Below are 13,648 nucleotides of genomic sequence, written 5' to 3'. Positions count from 1 at the left end.
CAAACACTAATCTAATCAAAAACAAACACTTTAAAGAACACAGTAAAAGTATTCAAAGACATCGTAGAAGTTTTTACAGTAAGTTATGGGAAAATGTGAGATTTCATCTGATGCATCCCAAACCAAAAATTTTGTTCCCAAACAACCTCACTTCATCTGCACCCATCACACTAATGTATTCCTTCAAAATGTTTCATCTCTGCCAGGCTATTGCAAACACGATTCAGCAAAAAATGAGTAAGGAAAGTTTTCTACTTGATGTGAAAACATTTTCTCACTCAAAGACATTCTGCCCTCGTGAAGTGTAAATGTTTAAGGATTTAAAATTAAAGACTGAAAATCATTTCAACTGAGCATTGCTTTGATAACTCTAAAGCATTAAAAATAATTTTATTTTGAAGTAAGTTTCTGTTTTAAAATTATCAAACCCCCCTTCATATTAAAAAATATAATTAGATATAACTGCACTTTCTGCTTAGGAGTGATTTGATCAAATGAGGATTTTTTTTCAACTTAAAAATTTTACATATTTTCACTAACAAATGTGGAAAAAAAAAAAAAAACAACCAAACCCCCCCCAAAAAAACCCACCAACCCCCCCCAAAAAACAACAACAACAACAATATATACATATTAAAACAAAAAAAAAAAAAAAAAAAAAAAACAAAACAAAAAAAAAAAAACCAAAAAAAAAAAAAAAACAAACAAACAAAAAAAACCAAAAAAAACCACCAAAACACAACACAACCAACCAGCACTGAATCCCAAACAAACCCAGTTTTATTAAAGAGAGGCTGTGCAGGTGTCTCTCCCTTGCCTGAGATCAGGCACAGTTAACAGAGACAGCCGTGCAAACACATTATGGTTGTAACTCTTCTTTAAGTATCCACTTCAAACACCCATGCAAACAGACAAACCAATCAACCAACCAACCAACCAACCCACCCACCCATGAGGTTTCAATTTTCTTGCCAAGGGGTTGCAGAACTTTTTGTTGGTGATGTTAGGGTTTTTTGTTCCTTTGCTCATTTGGGGGTTTTGTGGCTTTTGGAATTTCTTCTAGTGGAAGTACAATTAAGTAGAAAACAGATCTCTACTCAACAACAAGCAAGAAACTTCTTTCTCTTCTCCAAATCACATTTGAAAGGATTTTACATTTTACATCATGTCAAAGCCATTCCTTTTCTAATACCATGAAAATTCAAAAGGCCACGCGTTAAAGGTGCTCAGAAGTTTGTGCATTTAAGAAATGAACAATTTGAAATTAATTTTTAAATCTAGTATCACGGTGAAGACTAATCACCATAAAAAGCCCAATGTCTAATTCCCAGTAATAAAAAACTGCTTAAATAAATAGTATTGACACCCATGCCGTTACACAAAAGCAAACTATTTAAATTTATTAATAATCTTTTAAGGAGTGCAAACCAAGTACATCTCTTTGAAATAAACAATAAATGACTAAAAGTTCCTGGGTAAAAAAATCATCATGTCCCACAGTCTAGCAAAGGCATGGGTTTTAGTAACAGGAGAAAAAAATCCATATACTTTTATTGATTACCCATCTGGGTTTCATGTTACTGTTACGTTACTCACTACTATTATTAAAAAAGCTAAAATGCAGAAAGATATATAAGCTACTGATATCAACAGAGAAAATATATGTCTATTTTTCAAGGGAGAAATATCTAAATGAGGGACTGATATAGACAAGTATGTATAAAGGCTGTAAAAGACAAATAACACAAATATACAGAAAAGGGTAGAGGGAGAAGCATATCTAACAGGAAAAGTCAGAGGAGAAAAAGTTGTACCTTAAAGAACCCTGCTTCTGGCCCACACCTGTCATAAACATTCCTGGCTTTACCTATAGCCATGATAATACCTTGCATGTTCGGGGTCAGCATGACCTGCCACAAGGGATTGAAGGTAAAAGTTTTGAATGATTAATATTTTAATGACTAAATTCAATATGCTTTTAGTCTCATGCAAGATGAAAAAGCAACTTAATGCATGCATACATTGATATGGCATATTTCAGTCCAGATCTGGTGAGCATATTCTGCAAATCAAATCATGGCATGTGTATATATATAATTTTACCGTAACAACATTAAAAGAACCCTACAAAAAAAAAAAAAAAAAAAAAAAAAAGGAAAAAATCTGTGCCAAAAAGGTTATATGAACCAAACTTTGCAGGAAAGGAACATGCACAGTTCAGCATTAGTACCAAGCAGAAACTGCACACTGAATGAGTGCTACCCATGGCCATCTAAGGAGTTTAATCTAAAAAAAAAAAAAGTTTCAAGTAGAAAAATCATCCAATCACACTTCAGATATACTGCACTAAAGTAATGGTAAACTACACCACCTGTATTTTATGCATATTTTAAGGTCAAAAATAAGAGACTTGCTGCTGCAAATGCAATCAATCCCTGAAGCATCTGCAGACAATTTCTTAAACATCAAACTTAAAACACCAAGCCAAAGACATCTCTCACTGCTATTCACATCAGTTACACACAATTTGATATATTCAAACAACTCAGAAAAGCCTTTCACCCTTTTTATCTGTAAGCAAAGTAAAATGCTCCCTCTCTCCCTGCCCAAGGTATTGCTGGCACAGCAACAAATGATGAAGGATCTTAAATTCCCTGCAAGTCTCCCACAAATAAAAACATTAAAAACAAGTGAATACACTCACAAAATGAACGGAGAAATAGGCAAGAAAGTTATCCTCTAGAAAGACAATAGCATGGGGACAAAAGTAAAAACAAACAGGCAGGTCATTATATGAGGTTAAATCCCCATTTCTTTCAAGGTGGAGACTACACATCTGTGAGAAGCTAAACTAGGTGTGATGATGTCAATTAAACCATTTTATTCCCCACGCCATCCTCCCAGTTATAACTGATCGCGCTTCCAGGGCAGAATGACCTGAAATATCCATTTGCCTAGGGAAGCTAAAGCACAAGAACCCATGTTCAAACCCATGAGAATACAGGCTGCACCAACCCTATTCCCAATCAAAACAAACGTGGAGTAAACAGTGACAAGGCAGGGCATTTTGATGACCAGCAATGCTGTTCTCTACTGCTGAAACTGGGCAGCAAAACACAATGTCCCTCAGAAAAAACAATGAGCCTTTCAATTATTCCTCAAGTAGTTGCAGGTACATGTACCAGCCTGAGTCTGAATTATTTTTAAGATTTGCAAGATTCAGTTCTACAAGCCATATCAGTTGCAGCTTATTTCCATGGCTCATTTAATCCCCAAAGCCTGAAAAGCTTAACCTTGGCAAATAAGAGATCAGACTTGAACATTAGCTTTACTGGACTGACAAGAAAGCACAAACATTAAGAACATCCCTCAGTGTCCTGTCACCTTTTAAATAATGCAGCAGTGTGCCGTCTATCACCAGCTTTTGGAAGGCTACCTGGCCTAACACAAACATTCAACCTCCACAGCTGAAGAGACAAATACACCTCCAGTGTAAATGGTACCATGCAAAGCGTGCCCAAGTAGAGTTTGTAGTGCTTTCCCTCCATACTTCACGACAAACTACAACATTGTTAAAGACTACAGAAGGCTAAGCATTTAGTTTTGCAGGGGTCTGTTAGATGTCACTGTGTGCAAAACATGCCAAAACCTCTCATCAGGCAGCACAAGGAAGCACCGGGGAGGAGCGGTGCACACAACTGCAGTTGGAGGTACCTCATCGTCATAACCCCCCTCCTCTGACTCAATGACAAAAGTCCCTACATCGGGGATCGCCACCTCTACCACTCGCTGGGTAGGAGCTGCTTGAGCTGGGGCATTATCAGAGCTCTGCAGAAGAAAACCATTATCAGTATGTGCTTGGGGAAAAAAAAGAATAATCATCATAATCATCATGAAACAGTAAAATTATAGAGAGATGCAAATTGACAGACTGATCTAGTACAATTATGTCCACTGTCGAAATTCTGAAAAAATTCAGAAACTGTATCTAATTAAAGAATATAAGTGATATTTACAATTTTTAAGCAGTACATTTTAAAATTACTAGCCATAACAAATTAAAATTACAAGCCATAATTACTAAAATTATTTCATTTGTTCTTTATTCACTAATTCCATCTTTCCAGGTTAGTATGCCAGTATTACAACTCTAATATCCATTACAAATTTAATTTACTTGGCTAAGGATGTCTGTGAACCACCATTTTTTGTACATTTCACCCCAAAATTACTAAGTATAGCATAAAATATCAGAATAGTTTAGGAAGAGACCTCAAAGATCACCTAGTCCTAAAGGTGCCCACTAGATGAGGTCACTCAGGGACCCACCCAGTCTAGCCTTGAACAGGGCCAGATCAGATACCTCATCTCTGAAATACCTGATGAAGTCACATTAAGGATAGAAACAAACTAAAAGCTAACATTTCTCCATGCTCTGTGAGAAAAAAACCCCCATATATACATAAAAAAGCCTCTAACAACCAAGATATTTTAAAGATTATTTAAAGAAGCATTACTTTCAACTGGTTGATTTTTTAGAAGAGCAATTAAACAGAAAATCAGGAGACAATTATCCTAGTAACTAAAATTCTTGTTATGTTAAACTGAGTTTTAAACAACAGTGGAGACAAATCTTGGTTCCCATGGTCATTGAATAGGTAGTTTGCAACATTTGCAGAACTTAAACCTTGACTAAAAGTGCTATGCTACTTGTTCTGCAACTGTAACAATAGCCTCATCTTTTAACAAAGAGTCCAAAAACATATTCAGTATCTATTTACACCCAATACTGTATAAATACAAAGAAAAGCTGTGCAATCAGGGGGCATAAAACAAGGACAAAAGGCATAAAATGGGCAAAATGAACATGTGGTGAATAACCTACAATCCTGTTAACATGTGCTGATGTTGGCTTTCCTTTTTTTAAAAATGGACAAACAAAAAGTGAAGCAATGGAATATATGTCTGCATGTCTGAATGCATATGGAAGCAGAATAATTAGAAAGCATACTGGTAACACTGAGAAGGAAGCACAATTCGGCGTAAGTGAAATTTGGGGACACAGAGAACAGCTTTTAAATGTTAACAGAGTACCTTCAGATTGACTAGAAATTTACTTTCCATTTTGACAGCTGAAGTATATTTATTTCTAAATAATGTTTGTATGGCTTGGGTTTTTTCTTTTGTCTCATTATACAGATACGGTGTTCCCCATTCACAGTCCTGTGAAGTCCCAAGGCTGACCACCGTGCCAAGTGCCATTATCCTGAACTACAACACTTGATCCATGGAAAAAAGTCTAAGAGCCTCTCACATCCCACTGGGATGGTGTCCACAAACCCTGGAAGGAGAACAGCCTTATGAAAGACATTTTATCATGCATTTTAGTATCTTCATAGCCATCCTTTTAGCTGGAGTAACATGTACTGAACAGCCTCCACTAAGCTGTTCTGAGAACTCAAAAAAGGTCAATATGCAGCAGCCCAAGGCTTTAGTGGCAGAGTATCTTTTCATTCAGAGTTAGATGAGTTCCCCTGTTAGCTTCAATTTCAGTTTAGCAGAGGAAGTGTGCTTCCCTGCCTTCCTGACACCACAGGAGGGGTGGAAAACTCAGAAGGTCAACAGGGTGCCAACAAGCTGTGACATCATTTTCAAAGATTGTAAAGTATCTGAGGCCAGACTGCTTTTGTTTAATGAAGATTCTCATCTGATCCTGGGAAGCATTTTGCACAGATCTAAACTGTTAATATCCTTAGTGGTTACTAGGGACACCTCAGGAAGCCATACTGTACATTTATGGATATAGTTCCAAGACAGATGCATATATTGTTTGAATATATTAATTTTGGGACAAACACATTTGTCATTTATCTACATACTGATAGGGAAGGAAAAAAATATTTGCTGAAAGAAAAAAAGTCAAATATTACTTTCATTAATAATCTATAAAATAATTAATATCCCATTCCTCTTAGTATACTTTGTGCCAAGAGAAAACAGAAAAACCTAACACTGATTATTATAGACATTTTATGCTAATATAGGCATCCTATGAATCACAAAAAATTATTTTCATCAAGTTGTGAATCTGCATTAAAGCTACAGAATACTGTTGAAAAAACCCTTATTTTTGAAAGCTACATTAATTTCCACAGGTCTGTCAAAGGAATTCAATTATATTCTTACATTTCCCAGATAAAAAACTGAATGTCTGAAGCAATATTTTTCAAGTCTTTAGCATGAACTGTCAAAATTTACTCCTCAAAAGTACATGGGATCACCTAACTTTTTTAAAAGATGGTGGGCACAAACAGCTGATTGTAATTTGAAGAATATGCTGAACTCCTGACAAGCACTTTAGTATCACAAAGAACACCTATCTTAGTAATTTTTTTGCACTATACCCATTACCATTGTACACAGTTTCTGGATGGACTTCAGTTGGACAGTCCTTGAAGAAAAAAGATTTCAGTTCAAAGTTTCCAGACTCACACCCTTTTATCAGGTTGTTTTTTTTTTTAATCATTTTCACTTGCAAAATAAAAGCAAAAGAAGTATTTCAAGCTTCAAAATGTTCTCACCATATCCATTATAGCTTCTGGACCTCTATCTTCTTGTTCAGCTAAAGCTTTATTGATTGCTTGTACAGAATCTTCTTTTAAGTGCTTTGAAATATCAGTTCTTGATGGCTGCTCTAAATACTCTGGTTCTCCTGCTTGAACTTAGTGACAGAAAAAAGATAACAATTTTGTGTGTTAAAATAAGCATGAATTTTAAATTGATTAGTTTTATTTGGATCACTCTCTCATAGATAAGGTAAGCACACAGAAAATGCAGGGTAGCTCACACAATTCACAAACACAACTTTATACCAGTCTGTGTCACATTTTAAACACTTCCCTACAAATGGATCTCTGAGTTTATATTAGGGACAATAGACCTGTCCTGTCTATAGACCCTCTAAGGCTCTTGAGTGAGGGGTGTTCATCAATCAATCATCAGGGATGACTGAGAACAAAGGTGACATCTTAGCTGGAGTTTCTGTGGGACACAGACTCAACATATGGAATGATCTCCAGCTACTTGAGTGCAAGATTTATTTTTCCTTTAAAATAATAAACACGTTTTGGTTTTTTGCCTTAAGGGAGATCTCAGCCTCCTCCACTGGAGAGCAATAAATTCATTAGTAAAATAGTGTCTCATATTCCTTACATGATGAACCCAAATTTTGGCAGACTAAGCATTCATTTTGTACTTTCCATTACTAACAAAAGAAATAGCGTGAATCTCAAAGTGTTTGTGAACTCTAAATGTAACAGAAGATGAATCAACTCTCCGTAGAGTTTGCAAAACAGACAATGCCATTAGATCACTGCACTTCTTACACTCATTTTGCAGTCATACACAGTTATGAGAAACGTATGCTCAATCTTTAGGACTCAAATACAGCAGTGAGAACATTTGAACAGAAAATTCATCATGTCATCTTTCACATAACACACACAGCCTACTGCAATGGAGCAAAAGGTTACCAAAAACCTGGCAGCTCTGGTTTATAATGAGATTTTGGGTCCTACTCCCTTTCCAAAGAGGTAGAAGCAGCTAACCTGGAGCAGGTGAGGGTGCTGGTGCCCTGGGTATCTGAGATAACAATTTCTCCTGTTGTGCTTTCTGAGCAAGTTCTGCATCCCACTCTTCAAGTTCTTTTTCAAAACGTTTATTGTCTTCCTTGACATAATCCCTTAGATCAGAAGGCAGTGTGTCCATTCCAACAAGGACCTGCCCCGTTTCTTTGTTAAACTCCTCTGTGGGAACATGAAATATAAGTTTCAGAAACAGAAAGAATAGGACAAAAGAAAGTAGAGAGTATGTTCAACAAATATCCTCAAGTGAATTACCAGAAATGTACAGTGTAACACCAAACCCCCAAAACTATATTAGTTTTAACTGGGTTTACTATCTGTTGAACACTCTTTGTAAACATTCAGAGAATACTCACAAAATCCCCACTACTGCTTGACTATATTACTGCCACAGAGAGCTGGACACAACTAAACTTCCCAAGAGAAAAGGGGAAGAAGAGTGGGAGAGTGGACCTACAGGAATTCTGAAAGCCAGCTGATATGAACACCAGCTAAATTGAGTCATCTTCCTTTTGATTTGAGAATGGTGTCTGCAGGGGTATCCCAGATCCCAGTGGATCCACCAGCAGCAAGTGTCCCACAGTTCGCAGGGCACAGATTTAATTGGAATGGCATAGGCAGCCTAAAGGGCCCAAACACTCTATGACTGCAAGTGCACCACCAACTTGGCAACATAGGAATGTCAAGGGTATTATCAGCTCTCATTTAAAAACTGAACAAACGAGCACTTGAGCCTTCTGCCCTATGAAAAAACAGGAACCCAAATGTTTTCCATGGCCTTCTACTGAATCTCTGAACACTTTCACAGACTGTCTGTTAGACTCTGTCTAACATTACCAAAAACTTTGTGCCAAGAGATCTCTGTCCTCTCTTTAAACACTTCTGTACAAAGCCTTACAGCTGCATATTCCTCCATGACCTGAAAAAAAAACAAACAACCCAACCCACGTATTTCTTAGGTTTGATGTGTGGTTGGGTAGGGCTAAGTTATTCACATTTCAGTTTATTGCCTAAGCTTTCAAGTTTCTACGCTCCAGTAGAGTGTATAAGGGCTCTGAAGCTTAGGGGGAAAAAAAGCAGCTACATGAGGATTTTAATGTCAAAAGGCTCATTTCTCTATTTCCATACTTCTCATCTAATCTTGAGATAAAGGCTCTAAAATTCTCCAATCCCTTCTCTAAAATATTTAGAAATCAGCAAACAGTTTGGTTCTTTTATCTTAATAATGCTGAAACACTAGCATTATCTTTAATGATCTGTAAGTTGAATAGAATTGTTCCACCCACAAAAAACGTCAGTTAGGAGCAAGAATAAACCGTTCAGTAACTATTAAAAACATGTCAAAAATCTGGAAATCCATCTGAAAGAAGTTTGCTTTACCAATGTATTCAGCTGTTCTAGATCACGCAGAATCTGTGTCAATAACATTACCTTGTATCAAGTACTGCTCCTTGTCATTGATATACATTAAACAATATGCACTGGCATTCCTGTAACCACCAAAAGAGTCCCGTTCCAACTCTTCCCAAGTTGACTTTGTCACAGAAATATCATTATATTTCATCCATCTGTTCTGGTGGTGGTCATAAATATATGCCCAGTAGTGTCCTGCATTCGCTTGACCCTCATGAACTAAGACTGCATGCAACCTATAAGGAACCTTAAAAAAAAAACAACAAAGCAGAAAATAAACAAATGTCAAACCCTCCTCAACAGCATTTAGTTCCTATTGTATGCCAGCAATAAGTGCTCCATGAAATAAAAGTAACTGAAATAAATGAAATAAAGTTAATCAGGATCAAAACACAACACAGAGGAAAAACCAGTAAAACTAGTAACCTACTAAACGTAAAGACTTGGAACTATGTTACTTACCACTACTAGTTACAGGAGATGTTAAAAATATTAGTGTATGACATAAATGTTTACTCTGCTGTCTTTAGTGCCACGCATCCTCTTTTCTTAATTCCTTAATATTCCTACCTTCATTGTATCTGCCAAAAAAAACCCTCAAATAAGTCAGCCTTGACTGTCTATGATTTGCTTCAGTTCCAACCTGGCAAACCTGTCAAAAAGTCTGGAAAGGCACATGCAAATTCAAAGTAATAAACTCAGTGTTTTATGTGTGACAGCAAAAGAATTTATTTAAATTAATATCTGTTTCAGTTACACAAAAATAGAATTTCTACATCAGAATAGGAATACAACTGTGTTCCAGTATTTTAACTATATCAGGGAAAGCTGAATAAAGCATGGAAGACCTGAAAAGGTCCTGTCCTCCTCCTGAGGCAAAGGACAATAGCAGTTTCTAGGATCAGTGTAAAATGAATTCCTGTTACATCTGTAAACCAACCAGTAAGAACAATGGAAAACCAAAGGGGAGAGAGAAGCAGAATGAATGAGTTCTTACAAGTCTTTTGAAAACATCTTAGTGATTGACTCATTTTACCTACTGAAATAGCACATGCAACATAAAAGAGAAAAGTTGAGCCTCCCTGCTATGCACAGTGTGCCTCAATGACAACAGCTCAGCTGGGATGAAAAACCCCAAACCAGCCTGTACTGGTGTCACAATGTGAAGATAAACACACTCTAACTCAAGGTATACTTAGAATGTTTTGCAAATATCCTTTGAGTGCTGCAGCACTCGTAAATACACACAACTGTGACTGAAGAAACTCCTTCAAGTTATTTTTAACCTGATCATTCTCTTCCATGCTACATGCAAGTGCTGGAGATATTGCAGCTCCTCTTGAACTGTAAAGTAGAGTGACTGCATAGCAGCTGGAATCAAACAGCCCGTCATTCTGGAGACCAAACTGCACTCTAAAATCTCCCAAACACAAGAAGTACACACAGAAGAAATCCTGGCAAGTCCTTAAATCTGAATGCTCTGAGGTTTTTAACATCTCTTATTAAACCAGTGTAAAAGCCTTAAAATCTTTTGTGCATGTACACAGGCTTGCAGTCATCCTTAAAATGACTGCAAGCCTCTGTCTATGCACAAAAATGTATGCAGATGACATTTAAAAAAAATGTGTCTCTTTAGACTGTGTCAAAATAAAATTCTTCTTACACTAAACTCAAGAACTAAAATCCCCACTGAATTTAAATCGTTTTACTTAAAACCATGCTAACTGGGTCAGCTTAAGAGTCTCTCCCCACCCTTTCCTCCGAGTCAGGAGAAGCAGCTGTCAGTCACCCACACTGAGCTTTCAGGAAGGTTCCCCACAGAGGTCTGTGACCACAAGACAGGCGAGTTCAGTGCCAACAGGCATCTCTTGCCTTAAGCCATTATATCAACACCAATTAATAGCACAGCGCAAAACAAACATAGGTGGCATTAAACTTCACGAGTACTAAGTTTACACTTAGTACTCCTGAAGCAGGAATGAATTTCACCAACCCCATCACATGTAGGTACAGAACAGGTGTGTGAAAGCTGCTTTATCCAAGAAAAAACAGTTGTGTCTTTTTCCCAACAGCAAGTTCACAGAAGGAAGAAAATAAATAACAGCTGATGAAACACCCATTCAGGAGAATGAAACAAAGATTTTGGGAATGTATTTCATACAACAATTTGACGAAGGTTTTATGGACTGCTGTATCTCCTTAGAATCCGAAAGGACAACAGGAGATAACAAAGAGCTGCTCAAATAGTTCATAAATACACTAGGAAGCAGCCTGCAAATATTATATGTTTCTCTTAAAAATGTGTCTAGTTTTATGTGCCCAGAACCTGACTTCAAGACTGCAATCCTGCAATTGTATTGCGCAGAGGGAAACATCAACACTGTGAAACTGCTCCCAGGGAACGGGGCAATACCCAGCTATCAAATCACCCAGAGACAGAGGTAGGCAGGGCAAAGTGGACATTCTGCACACTGCCTCCTTCCTGTTGTGCCAAAACAGTCACAGAGACAAACCAGCTGAGCTGCAGAAGGGCAGCTTCCCTTCCAACCTGTGCTTTCAGATGGGTTCAGAACCTACTTTGTGTTTCACTAAGTAATGTCTTTTTTCTTTTGTAATGACAGCTGACTAGTATCTTTGCTACCCAGAAGTATCTCCTCCTGTAACACCTAAACCAACGCGGGTAGACTATTCAGATGGAAGTTACCAATTTAATTCATTTTACTGTTAGATGACATGGCTTATGGCCTTCTTGTTATATATAACACAAGTATTAAGGAAAAAAAAATGTGCTTGCTAGTAGGAAGCTTAAAGAAAGTCATCTAGGCAAATCTGCCTGAAATCCTTAACATCAAGTTCAGCTGCCAGTAACTATTAGAAGCCATGTACAAAATGAAAACATACCTCAAGGAAAACTAAGCTGAACAGATCCTACTTGGGACTGAAAATAGTTATTTTTACTAATAGAAAGTAACAGAGGAAGTATTCCTTAACCTTAAAACCTGTCAGAGTGAGAGAACATGAGTATGTGAACATAGGAAACAGCAGAGGAGCCACAACTCCACAGTAAAACATTCTAAAAACACTGTTCAGATCACACAGAATGAGAATCTGGTAGAAGACGGCTTAGACTAATAATAAAAGTTGTGACTGATACCTAATTTAGACAAAGTTAAAAACAAAACAATAACAACAAAAACCACCCCCAAAAACAAAACCAAGAAACCAAGCCAATAGCAACAAAACCTCTCATTGGGATTAACTACAAATAAAAATCAGGAGCCTGGAATTTCCATGCATTAGCATGGAAGTTGCAATATACAGTGGCACTAAGCAGCAAAGTAAATAGTACTTTCATGTGTCTAATGCTTCACCACCCTAAAGCCATAAGGTTACTGAGCAATATGAGCAAATCAGGACAAGAAAATTTTGTTGTGTGAATCTTCATTCAGGTAAAAAATGGGGATCAGAGATAGAACATAATTGGGCTTTTCATCACAGTTGCCTAAATTTAAGCATGTCACCTGTAAAATACTGTAACGCTGCCTTTCATATGACTGTGCACAACTCAAAGGCTTACAAAACCCATTAAGATTTTCCAATGAAATTTCTCAAAACACTCCATAATTGCGGTATACTTGCTCTGTTTTCAGGCATCTAAGAACTTCCAAAAAGTGCAAAAAGGATCTATTTTCAATTATCTCATGCCAAAACTGTACTTACTTGGACCATTGTTTTGTCAGAGTACATCAATTCAATTGTCCGATGTATCCTAGATATACTGTCTTGTAAATCTGAAAGACAAAGAGAAGAAAGAACCTCTCTTGCACAAAGCTGTTTAATTGCACATGACTACATATATCTTTATCTCACCAAAAGCCAATCGGGTGCATTTCACACGTGGTACATCTATCTACACACCAAACACTAAACCTTAGAGGAAAGATTTCCCCCACTTGCACAAATCCTTTCCTACAGTGAATGCATTCCCCAGTATGTGGCATTACCTCTTGTGTCATTCTCTACTTCAGTCCTCCAGCGATGCAAGCAGCCCTCCAGGACAGACAGCTCCTCCTCCGTGATGTGCCTTGGTGCAGGATGCATCGGCAGGTCAGGGGGAATCCGTGATTGTGTGAATGGTTTATGGATTACTGATCTCTGAACGGGAGATGTGCTTGGGACATCTGATGATGAAGGCCCCTGCTGCTCTATTGTGCTGCATTCATTCAAAACACGAAATGGAAAAATTGAATCATCACATAGACAGACTAGAAGTTACACCAAAAAAATAAGCTTTTCATCTGAAAATGGGCATTTTAAAGGTAACAATTTCCTAAAGCGCAATCCAAAACAGGTAGCTACAATAGCAACATGGAATTAGTATTTAAATTCTGAAAGCTTTGTGGTGTATTACATATTAGCCCAACGAAGTTTGCTTTATGTGAAACACTACTGAATAATTTCAAATCATGTCATGCACATAAATAACTGTGGTTTGAAACATTTACAGCCAAATGGCAGACAGAGAAATCACAGCAGTTTCTCTTATGGCCAATGACCATAAAAATCCAAAAAGCACAAATTCTCAGTTTAAT

The 13,648-nt window shown here is 37.2% G+C and overlaps 1 protein-coding gene across 8 annotated transcripts in view; it reads right to left on the bottom strand.

Moving 5' to 3' along the window:
• USP25 (ubiquitin specific peptidase 25) overlaps positions 1 to 13,648 on the bottom strand; it is an 88,201-nt gene that overhangs the window by 11,119 nt on the left and 63,434 nt on the right. For 6 of the 8 annotated variants that reach the window (XM_083855400.1, XM_083855403.1, XM_083855401.1 and 3 more), the window contains 7 exons: positions 13,061 to 13,269; positions 12,777 to 12,847; positions 9,075 to 9,303; positions 7,608 to 7,805; positions 6,582 to 6,721; positions 3,715 to 3,828; positions 1,815 to 1,910 (listed from right to left, as the gene is read on the bottom strand). In XM_083855400.1, coding sequence (XP_083711526.1) covers positions 1,815 to 1,910; positions 3,715 to 3,828; positions 6,582 to 6,721; positions 7,608 to 7,805; positions 9,075 to 9,303; positions 12,777 to 12,847; positions 13,061 to 13,269 — 1,057 coding nt within the window. The remainder of the gene's footprint in view (positions 1 to 1,814; positions 1,911 to 3,714; positions 3,829 to 6,581; positions 6,722 to 7,607; positions 7,806 to 9,074; positions 9,304 to 12,776; positions 12,848 to 13,060; positions 13,270 to 13,648) is intronic. The other 2 variants (XM_083855405.1, XM_083855404.1) reach the window with 1 other exon arrangement.

This window comes from Zosterops lateralis, assembly GCF_965231275.1.
Source record: "Zosterops lateralis genome assembly, chromosome: 2".
Classification (NCBI taxonomy): Eukaryota; Metazoa; Chordata; class Aves; order Passeriformes; family Zosteropidae; genus Zosterops; species Zosterops lateralis.
This window is presented reverse-complemented; position numbering and strand designations above follow the sequence as displayed.